General features: G+C 37.1%; 1 protein-coding gene across 2 annotated transcripts in view; it reads left to right on the top strand.

The window, feature by feature from the left end:
- LOC112049082 (phosphoenolpyruvate carboxykinase [GTP]) overlaps positions 1-26,834 on the top strand; it is a 41,025-nt gene that overhangs the window by 8,135 nt on the left and 6,056 nt on the right. Inside the window, exons 2-8 of one of the 2 annotated variants that reach the window (XM_024086843.2) lie at positions 5,530-5,597; positions 21,266-21,365; positions 22,707-22,852; positions 23,525-23,709; positions 24,186-24,308; positions 24,627-24,785; positions 25,497-25,600. In XM_024086843.2, the coding sequence (XP_023942611.2) occupies positions 5,566-5,597; positions 21,266-21,365; positions 22,707-22,852; positions 23,525-23,709; positions 24,186-24,308; positions 24,627-24,785; positions 25,497-25,600 (849 nt within the window). In that variant the 5' untranslated portion in view covers positions 5,530-5,565. Of the gene's footprint in view, positions 1-5,529; positions 5,598-19,391; positions 19,895-21,265; positions 21,366-22,706; positions 22,853-23,524; positions 23,710-24,185; positions 24,309-24,626; positions 24,786-25,496; positions 25,601-26,834 lie in introns of those variants that run through there. The other variant, XM_024086842.2, reaches the window with a different exon arrangement.

Below are 26,834 nucleotides of genomic sequence, written 5' to 3'. Positions count from 1 at the left end.
TCGAGGAAGGCTATAGGCTATATTTATCCCCATATTCCTACGGGAACAGGAACCACGCGGGCGAAACCGCGCGCCGTCAGCTAGTATTACATATAGTAAGTTCTTTACCCTTGAAAAACTAATAAGTACCGTTTGTATTTTGTAACTTTCTTCAAAACCAATAAAAAATCCCCGTTAATTCGCGATTTTAGTATTTTTGTACGAAATAAGGCCGAATCACGTTTACCGGGTCAGCCAGTTGATACATATGTGAAACTATAATCAAAGTTATAATTTTGTTTTGTAAGTATATTTTGCATAATCTATGACCTTGCTACGTATAACTTATCGTCATAGAGATATATATTTTTGACACGCCTTGTAATTTGTAAATACTCTTACATCAGCAAATGAGTTCGCTATATCAGTATTTAATTACTTAATACTGACTAAGTAGGTATAATTACTTTTACTTTCAGATGATAAGGATATGGAGCTTTGACCCCCCTCACAGATATTTATAAAATATAACTGTTGTCTGTGGGTTAATGCACCATAATTATTCTGTAAATGGAGTTTTAACTCTTATTTTTGGAATTAACTTTCAAACAATTTTCATAATGTACTAATGTATTACTAGCGGATGCCCGCGACTTCGTCCGCGTGAAAATCGATGTAGGCTTCATACCGATGTACCCTATTTCATATTTCCGTCACAACATGTTTAAGATAATATAGTCCAGTAACCATTCTACAAAAATTTAACTCGAAACATGAACGATTTTTAACCGACTTCAAAAAAGGAGGAAGTTTCTCAATTCGACCGTATATAATTTTTTTTTATGTGTGTTCGCGCATAACTTCGTCGTTTATGGACCAATTCTGATATATATTTTTTTATTAAGAAACTTCAATCCCTTTTGTACCATTTAGGGGTAGAATTTTGAAAAATCTTAAATTACATTATTTTTAGTAATTTTTTGGTAGTACACATACCAATTTTTACAAATACAACTTGAAAAATGAAGGACGTTCCACACAAACTTTCAACGCTTGTTTCACCCCCTTCAAATTTCATTTTCGTGACAAAAAGTATCTTATAACCTATGTATTATGGTCTCAAATCGTGCCAAGTTTCATTACAATTCATTTAGTACTTTCAGCGTGATGTCCGGTCGACATGACATTAAATACGGACAGACAGACAGACAAAAAATAAATAAAAAATATTTTTGGCTTCAGTATCGATTATATGTATAATGCCCTTCAACTAAAACTGGGTACAGGAACTATACCCATGTGGTATAGGTAGGGGGGGATGAACGAAAACCACACGACGGATGCACCTCAATTCTCCGCACGCACGATTACACACCCGCGCAGTCTTTCCCCCCGTCGCCCGCATATCATGGGAGTGTCATCAAAAAACATGCCAGACTATAACGGCGATTGTTTGTATGTAGATCAAACTGTACTAAACCACATAGGTACCTTCAACTTTGGTTAACGGTGTAGTCTATAACCATTCTTACTTATACTGCTTACATCAATACACATATACATATAAAATTGAAATGTTTGTCTGTGATTTTAAAATAACTCTGTTTTATCACATGATTCTATGTAGGTATAGTTACACAATACCACATAAACTAGCTTTTCTAAAATTTTAGTCTATCTTTTTGTTTGTCCAGGCTAATCTATGGAACGTCTGAAACGATTTTAATGGGACTTTCACTGGCAGATAGAGGAGGTTATAGAGCAACATATAGGCTACTGTTTATCCCGGAAAAATCAATGGTTCCCGCCGGGATCTGTGATAAGTGAATTTCGAGCGATCGAAGTCGCGGGTGTCCGCTAGTCATCCAATATCATGCTTCCAATCTGGCTCGAGTCGAGGTCCCGACCACTTTCTTCCTTGGAATTATAAACGGCCAGTTTTTGTGGTCGGGCGGCGTGACTGCTATTATTACAGTAAATTGGCCCGACTCCTCGGGTCCATTGACCACTTGTGAGCCTCTTTTAGGCCTATTTAGAGATTTTTGAACTCCCGATGAAGTTATGTAGTAACTCCTTTTTAACCCTGACGCAAAAGACGTGTTATAAGTTTGTCGTGTCTATGGAATCATAACAGATGAAGCGATTTCAATTTTTTTTTTGTATTAAAGGTAGGTGATTTATGTGCGAGTGTTCTTAGACATGTTTGATGAAAATTAGTTGAGCCGTTTAAAAGTTGTGGGGGGTGAAAGTGGGAAAGATTAACTGAATGTCTGCAAATATATTGGAGTTGGGTCTCAAATGAAAAGGCACTGTAAGAGAATATCGATGACTTGATCGAGGGTGTAATTAATAATTCCATGACATTCGGGGGTTTTTCGAAGTTTTTAATTTCATGTTATTAACACCCAACGCTGTACCTAAAGATGATTTCATAAGTTTCATTGCACCAGCCTGCATAAGGAGGGAGGCCTGTCTCTGTAGAGGGCCGCTTCAATACGAATATAGTATTTTAACTATAATGCGTTTATAATGTTATAAACAAATAAGTATGATGCGTTTTGTTTAATTTGAAAACTGATGATATCGACGAAGGTTTGGATACAGATTTACGATCTTTTCAAGTTATGATGAATGATTATTTAAATCATCAGTTCTTTTCGTACTTCTCATAAATAATCTTTTTAACATAATAACTTGGTTTTAACACAATATTAACAAACCGATTTTGAACCGATGAAAATGAATTGGGACCAATGTGGAAGTAAGTAAGTATACTCTTTCGAACAAAATGTTGAAAAAAGATTTTTCAAAATTTTGGTTATTAAATAACAAAATTATAAAGTAACAAACATTAATTTGTTACTTTATAATTAAAACTTATTAAAGTATTACTTATTAGAAGTTATGTTTATTTTACATTATATTCGGGTGTATTACTGAACTGTGTTGCAATACGAGCAATAGATATATTCTTTATTGCACATAAAAAAAAAACAACGAGCAATATTTTTTTTAAATATGGATCTTTAAATTCCAGCTGAATGGATTTATTACTTAGACGTAGGTACTAGGTAGCAGGGGCGTGGCTAACTGTATCAGGCCCCCGGACTAAAGGGGCCCCTTACGTGTGAAATGAACAATTAGTACAATGTAGATAATCTACAATTTCTTTTTTTACCTGGTAAAGAGTACCTTCACCCAAAAGTTGGAAACATCTTAGATAGGTTAAGTCACTGACATATTTAATTTAAACGAGAATTTTTCGTTTCTTTTGTGTGAATTCTTTCTAATTCATTTGGGCCCCCCAAATAATTTCGATACAGGGCCAGGTTAAGTCACTATCATATTTACTTTAAGCGAGAGTTTTTTGTTTATTTTATGTGAATTCTTTACCCTTCATTTGGGCCCCCCAAATAATTCGAGGCACGCTACGGCACTGTTAGGTAGGTACGTCCTTGTTATACTTTAGATATAGGTAAGTAAGTAATTAGGTATAATAATTTTACATGAAAAAATAATGTCCATCAAACTATCAGATATATTTTTGATAACAATAACAAATGTATGATGTTATTGCGAATCGGTTATCAAAAAGGCGGAAAAACAACGTTTGTTTTGATAAAATATCGAATTATCGACACATCGCGTCATCGGCGACTTTGTTACGACAGTGAGTGACGCTGTGAAGCAAGCGATAGTTCCTCAGAGACCTTCACCGAACCAAGCCAACGTTGAAATGCCGCGAGCATAACGTATAAACGTACCTCGGAGGATACTTCATATTCCAATTCAAATACATTTTAAGACAAAGATTCATGGCTAATATAAGCAATCGCATGAACTATATGAACAGAATATGATCCTTTGACACCTATCTATGTATCTAAGATATGATCTATGCTATATATTAGGTATACTCGTATATAGTATAGATCATATTCTGTCTGTTCGTGCGGTGCTTCACTATGAATCTCGTCATATTGAATGAATTTGTTTTAAGACAAATATGAAGAATATTTGTCTTAAAACAAATGTGTTTGAATTTAGGTAATGTTTGTGAGGTTGTATGGGGTTATCTTTGGATTACTGAGCCGAAAATTTTATTGACAATAGAAAACCACGTTATTTGTGAGGAAGTTTTACCCTCCTTCTGACGCAATCGGTAAAAATAGGCTACAAATACAATTATCTTTATCTATATTTTGCTTATTCCATAAAATACTTTTTGACGGCCTCCGTGGCGCAGTGGAATGCGCGGTGGATTTACAAGACGGAGGTCCTGGGTTCGATGCCCGGCTGGGCCGATTGAGTTTTTCTTAATTGGTCCACGTCTGGCTGGTGGGAGGCTTCGGTCGTGGTTAAAGACGTATCGCCATGCGATTTAGCGTTCCGGTATGATGTCGTGCAGAAACCGAAAGGGGTGTGGATTTTCATCCTACTCCTAACAAGTTAGCCCGCTTCCATCTTAGATTGCATCATCACTTACCATCAGGTGAGATTGTAGTCAAGGGTCAACTTGTAAAAAATACCTAAGAAAATAAAAAAAATATCCCGCAGCGGGGGGAGTTAATTTTTTATAAATTTTTAAATGATGATGATAATGATGATTAATTGATAATCGATAATAACTAATTTCAGTTTAAAATTTTTATAAAGCTGGCCACACACTTGGAAATTCATTTGCTCATTTGCGGTTTTCATACGCTCTACGATTACTATGCAGGAATGCTGTCTATACTTGCTTAACTTCGGCGAATTAAGTAATTATTAGATACCAACACTAGTATACAAATACAAGTATATTTGACATTATGTTTTAATGAATACCTATTACTATACAATTTCCTGCATTAACTACATGAATTCGGCAGGTAATTAGAAACTTATTCTAAATAACGCACTAAATATATATTTACTTCTAGTATAAGTCCATTGTATTTAAAAAAAAATCGGTTCTGTTGTTTGTTTTTTTGATCTAAGTAAATCAATATATTGAAAAAGTCATCAAGTGATACACGTCATCTACCCAAGTAAACAAAATTGCGTATTTTGGTAATGACGGTCAGAAGAATTCTTTCATTGAACATTATCATTGGATGATGATAAAACTGATAGGTTTAAACTGGTAATTTAATGGCATTGAAGTGATTCTGGAAAATAACTATAACAAACGGAAAAATACCTGTAGGCTCTTTAATGTCAGCCACATTTTACGTCCAATAAAAGTGATCGTGTGTTAGTCGCGATCGGTATGATGTCATGCATATCACACGTTTAGTTCAATCAGCTGTCAAGCCGTTAACGCTGTTGTCATATGAGCTTACTTGATCGTCAGTATCTGATATAACTTTCGATCCACTTAAAAAGAGGAAAAAATAACATCGTAGGCACGTATCTGTTCTGTATACTGACCGGTTTGAAGGCGGTGCCAAAAATAAAATGAAATTTAATGAAATAGAAAAAATCTGTCTCACTCAGTATTTAAGGAAAATTACCCATTTGTATTATATGTATAACTTTTTAAAGTAAAATATTTTCTTTTATTTGCAGGCTGTAACTGAAATATCACACAAAATTTGATTCAAAATGGTGTTGCTGATAAGAAGACTATCGAAAAAGTAAGTACCTAAAATATAAGATGACATATTAAAGATACAAAAATAAGTAATTTCCACAATTTCCTTTATAGTGGAAATCACGTACTAGTTCCTTACTTTATATGTTGATATTTCATATTTTTACTAATATAACAGGCTACAGATAATGAATTTTTAGTAGATAATGACTTTAATACTAATAAACTTAAAGTAAACGTTCGCTAAGTTTGAAACATAGATACTTATCGCAATTTGTAGGTGAATTCTGAAGTACGATGTCATTTAACAGTTTTTAAAGTTGTAAACGCTGTGGCATCGTTTTTTTCCATGACAACTTCGTTTCTGGTGACGAAAAAGTACATCTTGGCATAAGTTCCAATTCGAATAGTTCGCCAACGAGTGTCAAAAGCGAAATTGCACCCGAAGTTGTATGATTTATCAATTAAATAAACGCTTATACTTGACTAGTCAATGATTTTAAATACTATAAAAACAAAAACACTCAATAACCCTCAAGCTCAGGGGGCCCTCTAATCCTTATCAGAAAATCGCGATCAAACTGAACTTAAAAATTTTTGGAAACGTAAAAGAGCTGATGAAACCTAACCAGTTAATAATAGTGGCGCCCATTTTTTTATTTGCACCGGGGCCCTTGGTTACCTAGCTACGCCACTGCTCACAAGAGCTTGCTTAAACCCTTTGATCAAAGTACGAAGTTGGTTGAGGGAGGCGCGGTCGCACGCCCCTATTTCATCATCACTATCAGCTGTTTATAATTACTTACGCAGTGGAATACGCCGTCTCAACCGTCGTGGAACTTTACAGATAAACGTTGACTTGTTATCACAATAATGATATTTTCAATGTGAACGTGACTGTAGATTTTTCTTTAAACTTCAGCATAGCAATACCTCACTATCTTACTTTTATTATTTTATAACATCTATCATACTTAGGTATAGTCAATGACATTATAATAATAAGTATAGAAATATGTAGGGTTATGTTTTTCGCGCGTGTTTTGTATGTACTTATGTATGTAATATTCTTTATAACACATTTGCTCGTAAAGTATCTCTTATTTCAACAATTTCAATATTGTATTGTATCTCATTACGCACATGTGCCGTAATGTAAAGTACAATGCACATATGCTGTAATGTAATATAAAACCTTTAGACTTTATCATCCTTCTAAAAGTGAACGATTGTTTGGCTGGTGGGAGGCTTCGACCGTGGCTAGTTACCACCCTACCGACAAAGACGTACCTCCAAGCGATTTAGCGTTCCGGTACGATGCCGTGTAGAAACCGAAAGGGGTGTGAATTTTCATCCTCCTCCTAACAAGTTAGCCCGATTCCATCTTAGACTGCATCATCACTTACCATCAGGTGAGATTGTAGTCAAGGGCTAACTTGTAAAGAATAAAAAATAAAAAAAGAACGATACTTTTTTAAACTTAGCAGAACAGTTTTTATGTCAGAAAAGTGCTCAACATTTTATGAATAAAATTAACTTATTGAGATAAAATATAATAAATAAACATTTAATTCTTTCATTTTAATAATTGTAACAATAAATGACAACTATTTATCTGTAACAAAAACACAAAAATATTAATTTACTTTATGAGTATTACTGACGCTGGTGCTCGCACTTCACAAAACAAGGCCATATTAAAAAACCTACCTACAATTAGAAAATCGTTACATATTAGTATACTTATTAAACGTTACGAAATCGATATATACTTAAAATACGCGAGGCGAATGATTTATGAGTAGAAACAGCCAGTCGGGGAAGAAGAAGAAGAAGAAAGAAAAAATATACTTTATTGTACATTAAAAACAAAAATAAACAATAACTTATAATAACACTTAGAAACTAATGTACAAATGGCCGTCTTATCGCTAAAGAGCGATCTCTTCCAGACAACCACTGTGGAAGAGAAAAAAAAAACGTAAGCACCGATTCGGGTATACGCACACAAAAAATAAGAAAAGTTAAGTAATTTAAATACATAAATATTAAGCAATAATACATAATAATAATACATAGACTATACTTAACTACATCATACATATATACAAAGAAATACATATATACATACATACATACAGACACACATACATACATACATGAAAACCTGCAAAACATAAAAACAAGACGGCATCTAAGGGAAGACAAAAGAAAAATAAATAAACAAAATAATTCAAAAATAATAATAAATAAAACATACACATACAAGCGTAATTTGGATTAATAAGTTAAATTAAAAGATCAGGGAGGAAAAAAGTGCATGTTTACCAGCCGTTTGAAAGAGGTTAGAGATTGGGCACGCCGAGTGTCTAAGGGCAATGAATTCCAGAGCCAAGCAGCTTTAACAGAAAAGGATTTAGAATAGAAGGAAGTATTATGGGAAGGAATTTTTAAGATTAGGTTGATTTTTTTTTATTTTTTTATTATTATTCATCTTCTATGCGTAAGCACGCATTGAAGATGAATAATAATAAAAATTTTAGTCACTTTATGAAGGTATACATCTTTTAATTTGATGTTGTTGTTGATGATGATGATGATGATGATGATGATGATGGTGATGATGATGATGATACATAATTGATGATTTCGTTTATAGATAGCCTAAAGAGTTATAAAACGCCAATCACAGAGCAAAGTTCACATCGCGGAGGCGCGGCCGCGAGCCCCCGCGCCATCTTGTCCGATAACGGACGATTACCGAGAATAGAACACGAGTATCATGACAATCTGCTACATTATGTTTTTGAAATGATAAAAATTATCTTGACTTATATTCTTATAAAACTTGATTTATGCATTGTACTTACGTAAATACTTAATAAGTACTTATTTTCCAATTTATTTCGTTTGGAATTCAGATAAAAAAACATTGTTCACGGACGTGGATTCTAGTCCTTTTGAACATGACATATAAATGAACAGGAAGAAACATTGAAAGTGAAACGATCTTAAGTGTCAAAGGAACCGATATTATTACTTTTTTAGAATTTAAACTATCGTGAGTGTTATTCATATTAATTGATTATGAAACACGGCTAAAACTCACGTGATATCTCAGTTTGGATCAAACCGCGATGCGAGAACCAGCTCATGACTAAGGGCCCCGTATGGGTTCGACAGTAGTCGGGCATACTCCGACCTAATAATATATTCGTTTGTAACACTCCTGATGGTCCGCGGGGGCCGGGTAGCGATGTCCCGCGCACATGACTTCATACCCGCGCAGTCCTTCCTTCTGCTCCGCGCGTATGACTTCACACCCACGCAATATTTCACCCCCCGTCGCCCGCATATCATGGGAGTGTCATCAACGAACTTGCCAAGCTATAGTTATATTTTTTCAATTTGTGTCGTGGCTGTGGCAATATGTATAAAGCCGCTAGATACATATCATCATCTACATCTACATCATCATCATCATCATCATCATCATCATCATCATCATCATCATCATCATTATTATCAGCTGATAGACGTCCATTGCTGGACATAGGCATCTTCCAAATCGGGACTTCCAAACTCCATGGACCCGAGCCAACCGAGCATGTTTTCACTTGCTCTCCCTTGCCTACTCGCTTGATATCCTTGACTACACTAGGACTAAACTAGGACCAACTGCGCTTTCCGGGGCGGGGACGCTATTCCACCATCGTGGAACCTCCACGTCCATTACTGATTTCTACTACGTGCCTCGCACATTGGTACTTCAGCTTCGCGAGCTGAGCTATTTCGGTGATTTTATACAGAACCCATCATTTCTTGTTAGATCACGCAGAGATATCCTGACACAATAGCTCGCTATAGACTAGCTAAACTGTTCTACACCTTGCTTATTTTACTTTTTTTTTAAAAGAATACTTGCTATATCTTTTAAATATGATCAATATTCCCATTCCCCTCCAACTAGTCGGGAAAGACTGTATTAGGAGTGGGTACGACAATAGACCAACGGGGCGGGGATCGAACCACCACCCCTCGGTGATGAGTCCGACCGCTTTACCGTTGAGCTATTGAGGTTCAATCAATTCTTTTTAAGACTCAACTTTAGTCCCAAAACAACAGGAAAACCTATCTTGTTGAAATTATTTATTAAAATAAAGTGGGTATAATGATTTTTTTATAATATAAAATCCACAATCATTGGGTAGGTATCTAAATTAAGTATAATCATTTTGTCTCTGACAACATTATATTTTATAAGCGTATTTATAGAAGCAATTAAATTGATAAACACCCGGATTTGATGATGATTAAGATTTTCAACATAACATGATATTATTATACTTACTTATTATCGAAAATTGTGATCAATCTACACTTATTAAGATAATTTTTGTGAGGTGTTTATGCGGAGTCGTTTTTCAGGGTTCCGTGCGTCCGAATAAAAAACCAAAGTCATAGGATTTCACGTGTCTTTCGTTGTCGTTATCGACTATCTGTCTGTCAAATCCACGAATTTAAAATACCGAATATGTTTCTTTTGGTAAACACTACACATATCCAGTACAGTTTTAAGGAAAATCAAAAAAATAGTTGAAAACTATAAATTTGAAATGTTTTTTAAATATTTAAAATAACTTTTTTATGTTTCAAACTAAAAAGATAAATAAAAATTAGACGAAAATTAATCATAATAATAATATGCGAAACTGCTGAAAATAGTTTTCTACTTTGTTTAATTGTTTTGAATAGGCTTTACCGCCCTGGAATGACAGATCTTAATGACGTGGTCTGTCGATACCAAATGTCATTCCCATACATCTTTCTAGTTTTCGAAGCGTTAGGGTACATACAAACTTTCATTACGGAACCCTTACGCAGCTAAACTCTCATTTTTATTGTATCCATCCAATATATACACAATACACAGTTATATAATGCATAGAATGATGCAAACGTTCCTCCGAGATATGAACAGAATGATGAATAGGTCACGATCGAAAGAAAATGGTAATACCTAGGTGCTTCCCGGACGAGATGTACCTTATAGAGTGTCGAACGTTTTATTTATTCTGGTAATGTATTTTTTTCGTGTTGAGTAAGTGCCGATGGCTCCATGTGGGACCACTACAGCGACACAGGGGGGTTTGGGCGAGCGCAGAAGCATCGCCTGATGAGACCCAAAGGTCGAAATAAAAATAGAGGATGGGACGGCTCTCTAAGGGCGTCCTATGAGACTCGGACCTCGGCTTAGAGGGCCATTCGGGAGGGGGTAACCGTGACCTGAGTGAATCAGTCCGGACGCTCCCAAGATCGTGAGTTAGAAATCTTCGTCCGAGTGAAGTTAGATATCGGGGACCTCGTCTTCGCCGACGAAGACGATGTGTAGCTTGTGATTGTGTTGCCCGGGAATGGTAATGTATCAAACTATCCCTTTTGATTCAGTAGTTAGCTTATTCGCTTTCAGATCATGAGACATTTGGTTCGAGTCCTAGATTGGGATATGAAATACTAGCGGGCCCGATCAAGCTTCGCTTTGACTTAAGTGCGCTTCTTCCCTACCACGCCCCATTTTAGAGAAGTGGGGGGTTAGAAAGAGATAAAAAGTAGCATGAGTCACTCTCCATCATTTCAACTAACTTTAATTTAAAAAATCACGTCAATTTGTCGCTCAGTTTTGCCGTGAAAGACGGACAAACAAACAGCCAGACTGACAGACACACACACTTTCACAGTTATAATATCAATTTAGATACAGTTTTCAACAAAATTCTCGGTAATTGGGAAGAAGCCGCGTGATGGTGATGAACAAACTTGTTTTTTTTTTATTCGTTAGGATAAACTCTTTTGTGCTGGTATAATTATTAAAGTAAAGGGAATTATTGGTCATATTAAGCCTCAATAGCTCAGTGGTAAAGCTCGGACTCATCACCGAGAGGTGGTGGTTCGATCCCCGCCCGCTTTGGTTAATAATGGAGAAATAAAAGAGCACCGCCAAATATCCAATAGGCGGCCAGGTGCTGTTTAGGCTCTAAACTCTAAACCCAGCCTAATTTTAGCTGGGGATAGTCTAAAGTTTAGACTTTAGCTAAAAGAAGCGGCTAAAAATAGAAATGCTTTTCACAAATTGACCGCCATAATTCGCTTGGAAGATGGCACATGATCATGATGATGATATTTAATAAGTACTTAATTAATGATGAATAGGGATATTGCCAAGGTTCAAGGCGTCCATCTTGTCGTCTGACTTGTTTGGTCGTATGCTTTGTCCGGGTCACGAACCCGGCTGCTTTGGATAATGTCAATATTATCATTATGTAATTTTATATGTATAATAAAATATATAGATACCTACTTAAAATAAACTAGTTTTGCCCCCAGTTTCGCCCTCGTGAATATGGCATTAAAAACGCCGTCAATTGAATTAATAACTCGCTCAAAATAATATACAAGCGGATGCCTGCGTCTTCGTCTGTCCTTAGACCTCTTTCGTTTTAACTGGACCTCTACTATCTATAAACTACCTCCCTGCCAAATTTCATCTTTGTACGTCAAAGGGTTTTTGAGATTTCGTGATGAACCTTTCGCATTTATATATTAAGGTTATTGCTAAATATATCAACTTTTAAAAATTTTGTTTTAAGACTACAAACAAAAATACCTACATTTAGAAACAAATTATATTTAAAATAATAAAAAAAAATGTGCACTGTAATTAGGACACAAGAGATGCTATAAAATTACAAGCCATCATGTTTTGCTCCTCAAAACAGTGATTTGTCATTTTGTAACTGAGTAATGGCAGGCGTCCACAGATCGCTATCGGATGCATCGCAACAAACGGATTTAGTATTCTTTGTATAGAAAGTCATACAAGTGCGTCCACTGATCCGCATCGTACGGATTTTATCTACCGTAAAATTAAAAATCCGTTTGTTACGATGCGTCCTGGACGCCTGTCATAAATCGGTGCCAACGTAAAATAAGCTCGTAACCCTAATATAATATAATATAATAGGTTTAGTTATATGCGTGTTCAATTCTCTATGATTGGATCATATTATTATTAATTAAATATTATAATGTCGTTTGTGATCTTTGATCAGCGCATGCCAGTTATTTTGTTTATCGTAGACCTAATTAACCTATTGTCTGGGACATACCCTTTATACCGATGTCGGTTATTTTCCTCATTCATTCCTAATTAAGTAATTGGTGTGATATTGCGAATTGAAGTCTCTTATCTATAAATCTATATCTACACTAATATTATAAAGAGGTAAAGTTTGTGGTATTATAAGGGGTAATCCCTGGATCTACTAACCGATTTTGAAAATTCTTTTACAACTAGAAAACGTCAAAATCGGTTGTTAATGATAATTATATACGTTATATGAATATATAAATGCGAAAGGTCATCACGAAATTTCGAAAACCGCTTATGTAAAAAGATGAAAATTGGCAGGGAAGTAGTCTATAGTAGGTATCCACTAAGAAAGGATTTTGCAAGAGGGTTAAGGGCGAACAAAGTCGCGGGCGTCCGCTAGTTTATTTATATCATAAAACTTTGTACAGTTTAGGTAATACCAAAACTACTAACAGACAAAAATAAAATAATTCAAAAGCTTTTTAAAATAGTACGAATTGTGACCATTAATCATTGTTATGATCGAGGTATCTTGATTCCTTTCTGATTGATCGAATTAGAAATGAAGAGATACGCACAAGAAGCAAAATCACCGACATAGCTCAACGAGTCACGAAGCTAAAGTGGCAATAGTTCGAAGCGCTATGGACATTGGGGTCCCAAGGTGCTGGAAAGGCAACCCCGCACTAGAAAGCGCAGTGTTGATCGACTCTGTCGAAGTGTTAAGCTATGTGCCTGAAATTATATTAACAACCATGTCATTAAGGTTAAGACTAAAATACAGCAGAAATAAGCAATAGATGGTAATTCTTTCCTGGACAAACTCTCTCACTAAAAGTTCTACTTCTATTTACCACTAAATGATGTCGATATCTTTGGAACTCTATTCCCTAATTTTTCCTTTTATCATAGTTAGTTTATTGAACTTTGCAAGCGTTATCAAAAAAGTGCTGATTTTTGTTGAGAGGGCGCTTCAAGTTTGTTACTACACGAGTTCCATTACAAGTCTTATTATTGTTTTGTTGCTATACACAGATAAGCGACATTAACCTTTACCTTTCCAAAGCGGTCCGAACGAGTCGACATTTAATTCTAACTAACGTATGCCCGCGACTTCGTGCGCCATTGCGTGACCAATTTGTTAGAAGATAAAATGGGCATAGTAGGTATTCAAGCTATTCTTGAAAGGTATCTACATATAGTAGTGGAGCTTGAGATGCTAAACCATCGAAGGGCCGATAAGATTTGAAAGATTAGGTAGATGATGGAAAAAATAAATGGTTATGCACTTTTTTCGCTTTCAGTGTTGATAAAAGAGAAATATTTCACCATGTTTTGACATTTTGAAGTAATTTGCAAGCTGCCAGAGCCAGAAATAGTTAGTAAAATGCCTACAAAACACAAACAATGCGTGTTGCCTCATATGAAAGGCACAGTCACTCCGCGGGCTCGGGACCGAGCTATGTTTGGAGTATCTCTGCATGATCGAATCAGAAACGAGAAGATGAATCAAAGTCACTGACATAACTCAGCGCGTTGCGAAGTTGAAGTGGCAATGGGCAGGGCACATAATATTATGTAGTTCTAAGACTCGACGAGCCCTTATGAACGAGCGAAAACATAGACAACTTAGTTGTAGGGAGCAGATAGATGCTGGCAGCTCGAGACCGTGATGTTTGAAAGTCCATACGGGAGGGGAGGGTTCCATATTTTTTGAGTTTATCACAGACAGTTAGACGGACAGACGCGACAGACGACTTTGTTTTACATTGTATATTATTACTAATATAGTTTTTATTACCACACATTAGCAGGCGCGCCGAGTGGGCGACCAGTGAAACGAGATTTTTTTTGAGAACCAGTTTGACACACCTACCTTTGAAATGGAAACGTACCAGCTCACAGCTGCTCCGAAAACTAAAAATAGTGTCTATACCTACCTACTTAGCTTGATTAAATATTAATTGTTCTAGCTTTTGAAGTAGGTATGCGGAAGACACACCTAACCATCAAATAAGTAATGCTGAATACATTTCCTATTATATACCACATTCACTTTGCCTTTAGTTGCAGTATGACGTCATATTTTGCGATTATTGTACACAAGCACTGTGTATGTGTGTTTTTAAAATTATTCACACATGCCTACCTACTGTACGAATATGTGTTCAAAACCTCAAGGGAACTCAAATCCAAGAAGTTGAGTAAACAATAGCCGACCGATTTGTTTCAATGTGAGCAAGCAATTAGTTTATGCTGGAATTGTGCAATTCGATATGGCATCAACAAAAGGTTAAAGATTAAATTATGAACATCTATAAGAGATCCATACTAACTTACGTATCGATTTATCGTAAGATTTAATAGTGATGTAATAGCCTGCTGCTTTATTTTGACAGATTTCGATCTAAGACTTGAACACTGGACTACAAGAACCGTAGCCGCATAGGCTAACTACTGGACTAACAAGACACATCTAAATTTTATATCCAAAAGTAGAATAACGTAATAATTAACCATTCCTTAAATAAAAAGAGTACGCGGTGAATGGGACAACGCCACTATTTTATTAGGGTTTCGACGCACTCGTAATCAAAAAAAATACGGCCCTTGTGATAGACGTCCTCTAACCCGCATCGTACGTATCGGACGCATCGCATCAAACCGATTTTTAAATTTGTAGATAAAATCCGTTCGATGCGATTCGTATTATACATATGATGCGGATATGTGGACATTTCCCTTATAGTAGTCCTTACGGGCGGATCGAACCCACAACTTTGCGGTGTTGAGTCCGGACTCTACCTTCACTTTAACCGTTGAGCTATTGGCGCATAAAATGATATTTTCATTTGATTTCTATATTATTAGATATTCAAATATTATTAGATAAGTCAACCTTAGGTAGGTTGACTTATCAATGCGGAAATTAATTTTAATTTTAAAATACATAGCTAAGTGTATGACGTCTTGTACAGTCTATTTTAAGTCATTGAACCTATGGCATGCAGTATGCTCTTTCAATACATCTGGGTGCTTTGTTACAGTGAATGTGCTTTATAAAGCTTCCTGCTCCGGGACAAAGAACCGAAGCTAGATAGACAGACGACCTTGAGGACCAGTCATATTGATATATCTATGCACATTGCTAGAACATTTTTTTTTTACAAAATAATACTTTCAAAGGGTTCTTTAATATATAATAACGTTGTAAATTGTTTTGTTTCATAAATTTCGGCTAAATTTATCGTCTAATTTAACTTAAATACTCTTATTTATAACACGTATAACTGCGTGTATGTTTTTTCATTATACTGTAACTACAGTTAATTTATATCTTATACTTATAACAAAACTGGTCGAATTCTATACATTTATTCGCAATTTGAGATTTTACTTAAACCATTTGTAACACCAAACGTTCCCGTGGCATAACGGACGCCAGCGCTATATATGTCTATACTTAAAATACGAATTCTGTACATTTTGTACATTGAAGATATTTTGAAAATTTTTGTTACGGGGCATTCATTATACAATCGATACTGAAGCCAAAAATATTTTTTTTTTCTATTTCTTGTCTGTCTGTCTGTCTGTCTGTCCGTGTTTTTTTGTTATTCGGGCATCACGCTGAAACTACTGAATGAATTCAAATGAAACTTGGCACGGTTTAAGTCCATAATACGGAGAAGGATATAAAATACTTTTTATTGCGAGAATAAAATAATAAGGGGGTGAAATAGGGATTGACAGTTTGTATGGAAAGTCCTTCATTTTTAGAGTTATAGTTTTAAAAAAAATCATAAATCAATGTAATGTTAAGTTAAGTGTAAGTGGTGAAATAGGGCTTGAAAGTTGACATTGATTTCCACGCGGACGAAATCGCGGGTGTCCGCTAGTTTACTTAATAAACTACTACTAAATAATAAACTACAAATAATTTTCACCATTGTGAAAGCAACTTTAATGCATTCTCACTCGTTGGTAAGTGAGGATATGGCCTGAGATGGGAATAGTTGCACAGAAATCTATATTTTTTTGTCTCTGTTTTCTGTTCATTTAAATTTATGCGATTTTTACACATACTACCTATCTACATAGGTACGATAATAACGTACCTAATTAACTTTAATAATTATATGCTAGTTTAGCTAAATCTTGTTTACCTAATCTATACTAATATTATAAAGCTGAAGAGTTTGTTTGTTTGATTGAACGCGCTAATCTCAGGAACTACTGGTCCGATTTGAAAAATTCTTTCAGTGTTAGATAGCCTATTTATCGAGGAAGGCTATAGGCTATATGTTATCACCGTATTCCTACGGGAACGGGAACCACGCGGGTGAAACCGCGCGGCGTCAGCTAGTTAAATATAACGCAGAAATGTTTGTATACGAAAAAACGGATTACGCGAGCAAACCTCTTGAGGGCCGTTGGTATGTAACAGAGATAACCTGGGTTTGATTCCCAGATCAGCAAAGATGTGTCACGCGATTTTAAGCGTCAGAGGTAATGGCAAAATGAGCGTGCTACCTACTCAGACGGCATCCTCGCTTACGAGTAATATCAAATAGGATCGCATCTTCTCGATTAATGAAAAAAGTCGAGAGAAAGTAATTTATCACTGTTGGCGTAGAAACACGTAGATAAATGTATCCATATATTCACGCGTCTATATCACTAATCGATTCACGTCATAGAGCGTAGAAAAAATTAAAACAATCGAAGACGAATGCAAATTTTTTATTGTCTTAACATAATTTTATGCTTCATGGTGACTAAATGATTTTCAGATTTTTTTGGTGGAACAGTGTCTTGTGATGGCTAAATTGTTACGGTTAACTAATCGGAAAAGTAGTTATTTACGGATAAGCAATATTAAAGTCAATATTCATTTATTTAAATTAGACTAAGTTTACAAACACTTTTGAATGGTATATCACAGTATACCTAATACGAGTAAGACAGACGAGTACCACACTCGAGTCTATTATCAACGATGCTCTTCATACAGAAAAAGATAGCACAACACTTATACACCAGAGATGGAGGTCACGATACCTACTGGAAAATGCCCCCTTAACAATAAGTCTATACCTCTGAACAATGTATTTGCAGCAGGAGACGAGGCTCCAGACTTGTTTCATCACCCGGGCGTGGTTTGCATCAACCACTAAAGTTCGAGTCTCACAAGAGACGCTCTGAAATGCATTTCATCCCTGAACGTTCTCTAAATTGGGACTCAAATCTAGCTGTACTGCTCGCCAAACCCCATTTGACGCGGCTGAAATCCATGTGTGCTTGGAGTATCTCTGCGTGATCAAATCAGAAATGAGGAGATATCCGCAGAAGAATCAAAGTGACTGACATAACTCAACGAGTCGCGAAGCTAAAGTGATACAAATGGGCGGGGACATAAGAAGAGCTGATGGACGTTGGGGTTCCAAGGTGCTGGGATTTGCTGGATGCAGGCGGCTCGGGTTTGTGATGTTTGGAAATCCCTTGTAGCTAAAAAACGTCTATGTCCTGCAGTGGCCGTCCATCAGCTGATATGAGGATGATGATGAAGCACGTCTCTGCTGTAACCCAATGTCCGTATAACATCAAAGGGTATCTACCCACACTCAACATAATTGGTGACATTGTAAACATAACAGTACACGGCACTGATTTCCAGTTGATAAGATAACTCATATCGAGTACTTATTTTTGTTTATCTTTTTGTACATTTGTTTTGCACACGCTATTACGTCATAGCTCAAATAACTAGCAAGCTAGACTTAATCTACGCACTTTTGCTGCGTAATGACGCCAACAACTTGACCGTATTGTGCATTCTAAGGTCATCCACATTACTTTGACGTATCAAATACTGTCGACTAATACAAATGTTGTTTACGTTTTTAGTACAGAGTGTACAATTTCTGACGTCATCTCAACGTAAATAACAATCACAGGGGCATTAGAATTGATCTTACTCTTGTCTAATAAACCCATCTGGTTACAACAATTCCTAAACCTCTCCAAGTCTCACAGGAGATACTGGTATTGAGACACTGCATTTTCCTCCTGAATTTTTAGACATAGAGTCGTCTAACAAAGCTTTACTCGCGCAAACTCTCCTAAGATGATGCAGTGTCCCCATTAAAGAGTCCACGGCTACGAGTATAACTCAATCAAAATAAAAGATTGACAAGGTTTTAAGTGGTAATATGCATTTATAGATGCAATGTATCATTATCTGAACGATGACGCAATTCGACCTTTCAACAAGAATCCTTAGTTCAAATGCCTTTCTAAACCAAGGTCCGTGTCTGACAGGAGACGCCCTTTTAGAAACAATTTATCCTCCTCTTACCTTCCAGCGCTGATCATTGTCTGGTAGAATTTCAAACGATTCCCTAAAATTCCGAAAACAAACCTATTAGACTCTCAATATATAAACGGTTTACTAGTAGGGTGGTATCCAGCCATGGCTAAAGTCTACCATTAGATCAGACTTAAACAAATTAAGAAGTAATAAAATTCCAAATAGATCCGAGCTAGCTAATTAGCTACCAAACCCAGGATATCTCTGTTAAATATGTCGTCAGAATCAGAATAAAAGGTCTAGGTAAAAGATTTTTGGTGGCAGTACGCACTACGCATTCAAAGATGCACCGTGTCACTGTCGAACCAAAGATGACGCAATTTGACCTTGAGCTTTGCTTTCTGACGAAACAAAGAGCAACTGTTACTACCCAGTATTCTATCACATGTTTAATAACGAAGCCAATTTGAGACATTGAGAACAAGTAACAACTAAATAAACTTGTTTGCACTCATTCAAATGGCGTGCACACGTCACGGCCCCACCCGCGGTTTCGACCAATCAGAACGCGCCATTCGCGCACTCCCTCTCTATATAACGCGCGCACGCATTTGAATTAGCACTCACCATTTGAGTGTTCCCGTCATTTGTTCCTTATAATTAAATGGGTAAAAGACTTAACAATTCAACGATTTGCAACTGGCTGATATTTCTGTTCAGCTTCAGTAATTTGGATAAAATTTAGTTTTTTATTAGTTTATATTGAAATTTTTGCCATACAGTATTTTTATTTTTTTTTTAATTTGTTATTAATAAGTAATTTTGTCGAAATGCTGAATATTAAAGTTATCCCCGAAGACTACGTCCAAAAGGCCGCAAAGTAAGTTTTTGATATTTTTTAATGACTAACATCTTCCCTCTAAATTAGCTGGAGTATAGACTATAGTTCTACTAGTTGGGATTAATTATAGGAATTCTCGGATTTGAATCCCATAGGTACCTGTACCACACTGGGCCATTATAGCTGTTTCTTTGAAAAATATCATAATTGTAATGAATGAAGTAATTTAATTCTAACAATAAAAATTAAGATTTAGGAAACAAAAATTATGAAAAAAAGTTTATCTTATTATCAACAGTTAAACGAGTATTTGAATAAACTGACAAAGATCTTTGCTAAACTATAATTTATTCGCAATTCCATAATCCATTAAAAGCGATACTTGTTATCTCTTAAAATAAAAATATACTTGTTATCTCTTAAAGCTCTCATACCTTAGCAGCTCTAACCAAAATGTTAAGGAAATTGGAAACAATGAATTTATTTCATAAAATATTTGATTGGAAACGATTAATATGTTTGTCTGTTTGACGATTGTTTAATTAACTTTATTATGAAGCAATGTTTGACAAATATTTTGAACAAAGCCGCAAATTATTAAATTGTCAAACACTTTAGACAAATATTTTGATCGCTTACAAAACGCTTGACTGGATGCGATTTTACTAATTTTACATTAATTTTACGAAACGTAACCTACAAACTGTTTTAATAATATTTTTAACACCATTAAAATTTTGAATACTTACAGTTACATTTCGTTGAAAACACAAGAAAAATACGATGTATAAGTGAAAAATTATGTAGTGACTCATTATTATTTAAATGTTACTTACACTGATATATTTATTAACACTGCAGAGCCTACAATAATCTGTATGTAACAGATGTTGAAGTTTAATCTCTAACGTTAGCTTGTAGTGGAAGCCCGGTGTTAGCTAAGACACAATCAAGGCCGAATCAAAAATGTGATAGGCATTTAGTCGAAATAAAAAATAACAACAAACATTTCAGAGAATTTGTACAATGATTATATAATATTTGTCTATTATTGCGTAAGTTTATTAACGGAAAGTCTCGAGTCCTATTACATTTTACAGATTACAGCAACAAATAAAGGGCATTAAACAAAGTTGAGTTTATTGTTGGTTGCCGGTTAATCGGGTGTCTTTATGGTTTACAAACTCTTTTCTGTAATTTTTGAAATTTACTAACGGTATTTTCCTACGGTAACTTGTTTGATGTTTGATGTGTAGATATTACTTTAGTTTGCCTTAAAATGAAGGTGATAAATAATTGATCAAATGGTAATTTGTCATGTAAAGTAAAGAATGTAAGTAGAGAAGAGGGAGCACCATCAAGTCAGACGCCAAGGCCATCTTTGTTTTACAAGCGCCATCTTTGTTTCAGATGCGCTCAAGTAGCGCTCGGCTGCAGCAGAGCTGCTCATCAGGCTGCGCTGCGCGGCTCCATCAAGCTCAACCCTCAACTCGCTGCTTTGACACCCAAGGTACAAATAACAACACTTACGGCTCATAAGGCCCATCAGTATTACATAGGCGTATACCAGGGGAGGGGGGTCCGTGTCCACTCCAGGATTCTGGGCAACCGATATGGGATTCCATTATGACACTAATAATAGACTTTATGTCGGGGGCCAGGCCCACCCTAGGAAATAATCCTAGATGTGTCAATGCAGTATTAACTTCTTTTTTACTAAGTCCGGCGTCGATTTAATTAGGCAGTCGAGTTAGGACTATAGGTACCAATTACTCCTCTGACTCAATGATAGCATACTGACAATGATAGTGTATTTTGAAGCTGAAAATGTCCAATCATCATTACTTACTATGAATCATTATTTTCCTCTAAAATCGTACGAGGTAATACCCAAGTAAATACCCCATAATTGCGCAAATTTCATAATACAAAAGGAAAATGTGTTTTTTAAAGCTGATTAGGTAAGTATTAAAATAAAACAACTTTGGACATTAAATTGTTGTAATGTACTCGTAGGTCCATAGGTGTAGGTAGATACATGAGTTTTATACTGACATACATTGATAAAATTGAGCTTTATATTTATCATGTACTGGATGACACGCAAGTCTTTTAAATGCATTTTTGTTTTTTCCCGATTTCTAAACTACTCAATTAGGTACATGTTCCTTATCATGTTCGTGTCTCGAAGAGCACTATTTACTGACTCAAACGTTGCCCCTTTACCTCATTGACACCAGAATAATAAGCTCTCAAAAACAGAACAACTCCGAAATTCCATTTGCAACTCCGAAACTTGCAGTCCATTAAAAAAATCTAATCGACTTCTAAAACACTAAAACATGACCTAACGACTAAGCTAAAAAGCGTAAAATAACAGCATAATACCAAATATGTTCTCATCAATATCGAATGAACCTATTACCTACTTATATAATAATCTGAGCACAATAATAAACAAACAAACAATAATCTTTGTCTGATCACTTTGAATGCGCCAAGCCGATGATGTCCCTGCGTTCAAGTCGTACCTACATATCATAAAGATTTGGGTTTTTTAGACTGAATGTTTTTTCCTGTTGGCGAGTCTTGGATCTTAGCCTCTTTTCGTTCTGGTAGGGTGTTTTGGCCTGAGTGTATCAATCCGGTCGCCCCAAAGATCGTGAGTTAAAAACGCCAAGTCCAGGTTACGTCAGATATCGGAGACCTCGTTAACGCCGGCGGAGACACTGTGTTTGTGGTGCCCGGTTAGCATTGTAAGTCGTTAATCGTTATGTCATCGTCAAGATGGTACAGGACGGGCGTCCAGATCTACGTATTTCTTTCATTCTAATTTGTATGTGATTCTCAGGTCCGCGCGTTTGTGGAGCGCAGTGCCGCGTTATGCGAGCCGGAGCATGTCCACGTGTGCGACGGGTCGGAGGCCGAGGCGGGAGCCTTGCTACACCTCATGCATCAGCAGGGTACCGTCAAGCCGCTGCCGCAGTACGACAACTGGTGAGATGTCCAGATCATCAATCATCACCAATAACCCATACACGGCCCACTGTTAAGCACGAGTTTCCTCTCAGAGTGAGAGGAAACTCGTGCTAGAGAGTTAGGTTTATAGTCCACCACGCTGGCCTGATTCGAACCTATCGAATCAAATCAGAGGTCCAAGGTGGAGATAATATTCATTGGGTTATCACGGCTTCATCATAATTATACATACATATAAATGAAATTGTGTCTGATCAACCTGCATGCTAATTATTATGCATGCATGATTATCGGGCAATATCCTTAATATACGCTGGATGTTGGCGGATCGAGACGGTGGTGTTTGGATGTCCCTGCTGGGGCCTATGTATAGATGTGGACGTCCATCGGCTGATGATGATGATGTCTGTCTGAGATTTCAAAATCACTGTAATTTTCTCAAGTGCTTATAGCCATTTTCAGTTCTTTAATCTGTAAATATAAATCCGTTAGGCTAAGGCCAAACTTTGTCCAAAAGGCCGTCCAGCTCACGTCTGCGGTGGAAATCAGATTTAGTACGAACTTGTAGCATCGTATTTACATCCTCCTCCTCTGATTTCATACATGACACTGATCGCCACCTTGCACTCCACCGCGGACGCCGCGGTTTGTCAATTAGCTGTAGTCTTAGTAAAACGTCGTTCTTTCCAGCTGGTTAACCCGCACGGACCCGGCGGACGTGGCACGTGTGGAGTCCCGGACGTTCATCTGCTCTGAACATGAGCGAGACGTGGTGCCGATTGCTCGCGCCGGACGGAAGTCCGCGCTTGGCAACTACATCGCACCGCATGATTACGACAAGGCTGTAGCGGACCGATTCCCTGGATGTATGCGAGGTAGGTCCCGGACCTTGTTAGCGTTAATTCTCGGACATTATCCGATCATCACCATCATGCCTTCCTCGTAACGAAGTTTGGCGGTCAGTATCATAAACATCTGATAGTGATCGTTGTATAGTCAAAATATTATCACCTTGTCTTGACAACCCGCGAGACAAAGGCCTCAAGTGTTCCGAAGTTGGAACGTGACGCGTCTTAAAACTAGGCTAGTTCTGTTCCTGTGCATTGCCGTCATCCACCATCTTCTTTTTTTAATTTTCTTTGTATGTTAACTGGTAATTATGCAAGTAGCGTCCAATGTCCATGATGCCTAGTTGTGAACTCCGAGAGACTTGGTTCCTTGCAAAGAATGAATAATGTAGAAACAAACGGCTAACTTCCTTGATGGTTTTGTCAAAGCGTTGAAGAAAGTAGTGTATTGGAGACATGTAGAACCTAGGCTGATAATTGATATGCTGATACATTGTCTCCAGGTCGCACGATGTACGTGATCCCGTTCTCTATGGGCCCCGTTGGATCTCCTCTCTCCAAGATCGGCGTCGAAGTCACCGACTCACCATACGTCGTCTACTCCATGCGCGTTATGACAAGAATGGGTAAATATTTGGATTTCCTACTAATTATATTAAATCCTCTATAGATTTGCATTACCCAACAGCTACCTAACTTAAGAATCTTTAAAATCACAATATTCGCTGTACTTCCCTAGCATTTTGGCAAGTGGGACTCCCTTGCCAATACTTCTACTACTTACTCACTTCTAGCCCCTAGAGAAGTGCAGCACTTGATTGTTTTAAAACTTTCCACCGATCTACGCGGTTCCATTGCATTCTTAGATATAGTCTAAAGGCTGGCGTCATTCTGTTTATTTGCGCGGTTGATGGCAAATCATTTTTATTTATGTAACTCCTCAGGCAACAAAGTCCTAGAGGCGCTCCGCAAAGACGAGCAGTTCGTACGCTGCCTGCACTCCGTGGGACGCACGCACGGCACCAACACCGCCGGCTGGCCGTGCGACCCGCAGCGCACCGTCATCCTCCACCGACCCATCGACAACGAGATCATCAGCTATGGTGAGTCGGTCACACAGACGACAGTTCGTGCGCTGCCTGCACTCCGTGGGACGCACGCACGGCACCAATACCGCCGGCTGGCCGTGCGACCCGCAGCGCACCGTCATCCTCCACCGACCCATCGACAACGAGATCATCAGCTACGGTGAGTCGGTCACACAGACGACAGTTCGTGCGCTGCCTGCACTCCGTGGGACGCACGCACCGACCCATAGACAAGCGCTGCCTGCACTCATTTAATCTCAGTTCAAAGTTAGACATAGGAGGAGGTCTATACAGTAACAACAGTAATAAGCATATACGACTGAGGCAACTCAGGCTCTGATTGTTCAACAGGTAGGCTAACAATGTCTCTACAGTTTTTAAATTTCAAATTATTTTTAATAAGATTAAACAGCCTCCATGTTATGCATTAAGTCAGCATCAGCTTCAGCAAATAAGCTCGTCTTACAAATCCCACTGCGTTTTGTACTCCTATCTCTTTTTTAATCTATAAGTGTAATATCTTAGAGGCTTGTCTTCTAAGTAGAAGAAAAACTCGAATATCAAACTCAATCGATCTCGGACACTATCTCTGACAAACCTTGAAATCCAGTCTTTTAAAATAGTCTCGGAACTAAGAATAGTAATTAAACTTTGGTGGTTTTCTCAGTGATTTTGTTAATATCAGTTTATAAAATGTTTAATTAGTATTTTTATTTGTCATTAAAGGTAGCGGATATGGAGGCAACAGTTTGCTTGGAAAGAAATGTTTCGCTCTCCGGTTGGGGTCAGTGCTGGCGCGTCGGGAGGGCTGGTTGGCTGAACACATGCTGGTAAGCAAAACGTTAATAAAATCGGAATCTTTTTGTCAACAGTGTGCCTAGTGGGAGTTTTCAATATTTTCATACTGTTCCTATCACGTTGACGTTTACGCAAATTTATATGGAATTGAAACAGTTGTGCAGTAGTGCCACTAGATGGCGCTGTTTCAATTCCTTAGAAATTCGCGATTACGTTACATGATGGTAACAGTATCAAACTGCCACTAGGCCCTCTGATGACTGACTGACTGAAAAAAACATAGAAATTGAAATAAGTTTATTTGATTAAATGATTCGGTATACTTTAAACAAGAAGTACATAAAACAAAAGTAAAATCTGGGTACCTATATACTCTATGCGATAATTTTCTTAATTTCATTGAAACGCATAGTAAACAACGAAAGTTATTTAAATAAAAAATACCTAAATATTGTCTTACTGTCATATTGTATTGATATGACCTCTGTCTCCGAATCCGGATTGTGTGGGTTCGAATATCAAGAAGAAATTAAATATCACGTGTCTCAGACGATAAAGGCAAAACATCGTGAGGAAACCTGCATACCAGATAATTTTCTTAATTCTCTGCGTGTGTGAAGTCTGCCAATCCGCGTTGGGCCAGCTCTCTATCTCATTCTGAGATGAGACACGAGCTCAGGAGTGAGTCGAATATGGGTTGATAATGGATGAATTTTCAATCTCAATCTGTCGTCTACCCCTACCGACAAAGACGTACCGCCAAGCGATTTAGCGTTCCGGTACGATGTCGTGTAGAAACCGAAAGGTGTGTGGATTTTCATCCTCCTCCTAACAAGTTAGCCCGCTTCCGTCTTAGAAGAAGAATTTAAAAAAAAAAAAAAAAACAAGGAAGTAGGAACCTGACCTGTATAGTTTCGTCATGCCCGCCTGTCCGCGGTTTAGCGCAAAGAGTTATATTACTAGAAATCTGTAATTTATGATGTGTATCGACTTTAACAATGTAAAATGTTAACCACGAATCACGCACGAATGTAATAAATGTTACATCTGGAAGTTGGAATTGGAACAGTAAGTTTATAGGAATTAGGAATGTGAAATACGCGAACAATGGATGTTTATGTTTAACAGCCGTTGTTTGCGTATACCTTTATATTAATCAGAAAATGGATTTTAGAGGTATTCGTTATGAACTCTTGAAGCGCGTTTTTAAGTTTGCTGTAGCGACATCTGTTGGCGTTTGTGATACAGTCACAAGCGATTCAGGCC

The sequence above is a fragment of the Bicyclus anynana genome, chromosome 2, assembly GCF_947172395.1.
Source record: "Bicyclus anynana chromosome 2, ilBicAnyn1.1, whole genome shotgun sequence".
NCBI classification, from domain to species: domain Eukaryota; kingdom Metazoa; phylum Arthropoda; class Insecta; order Lepidoptera; family Nymphalidae; genus Bicyclus; species Bicyclus anynana.
The sequence above is the reverse complement of the archived record's forward strand: the minus strand, read 5'-3'. Positions and strand labels throughout refer to the sequence as shown.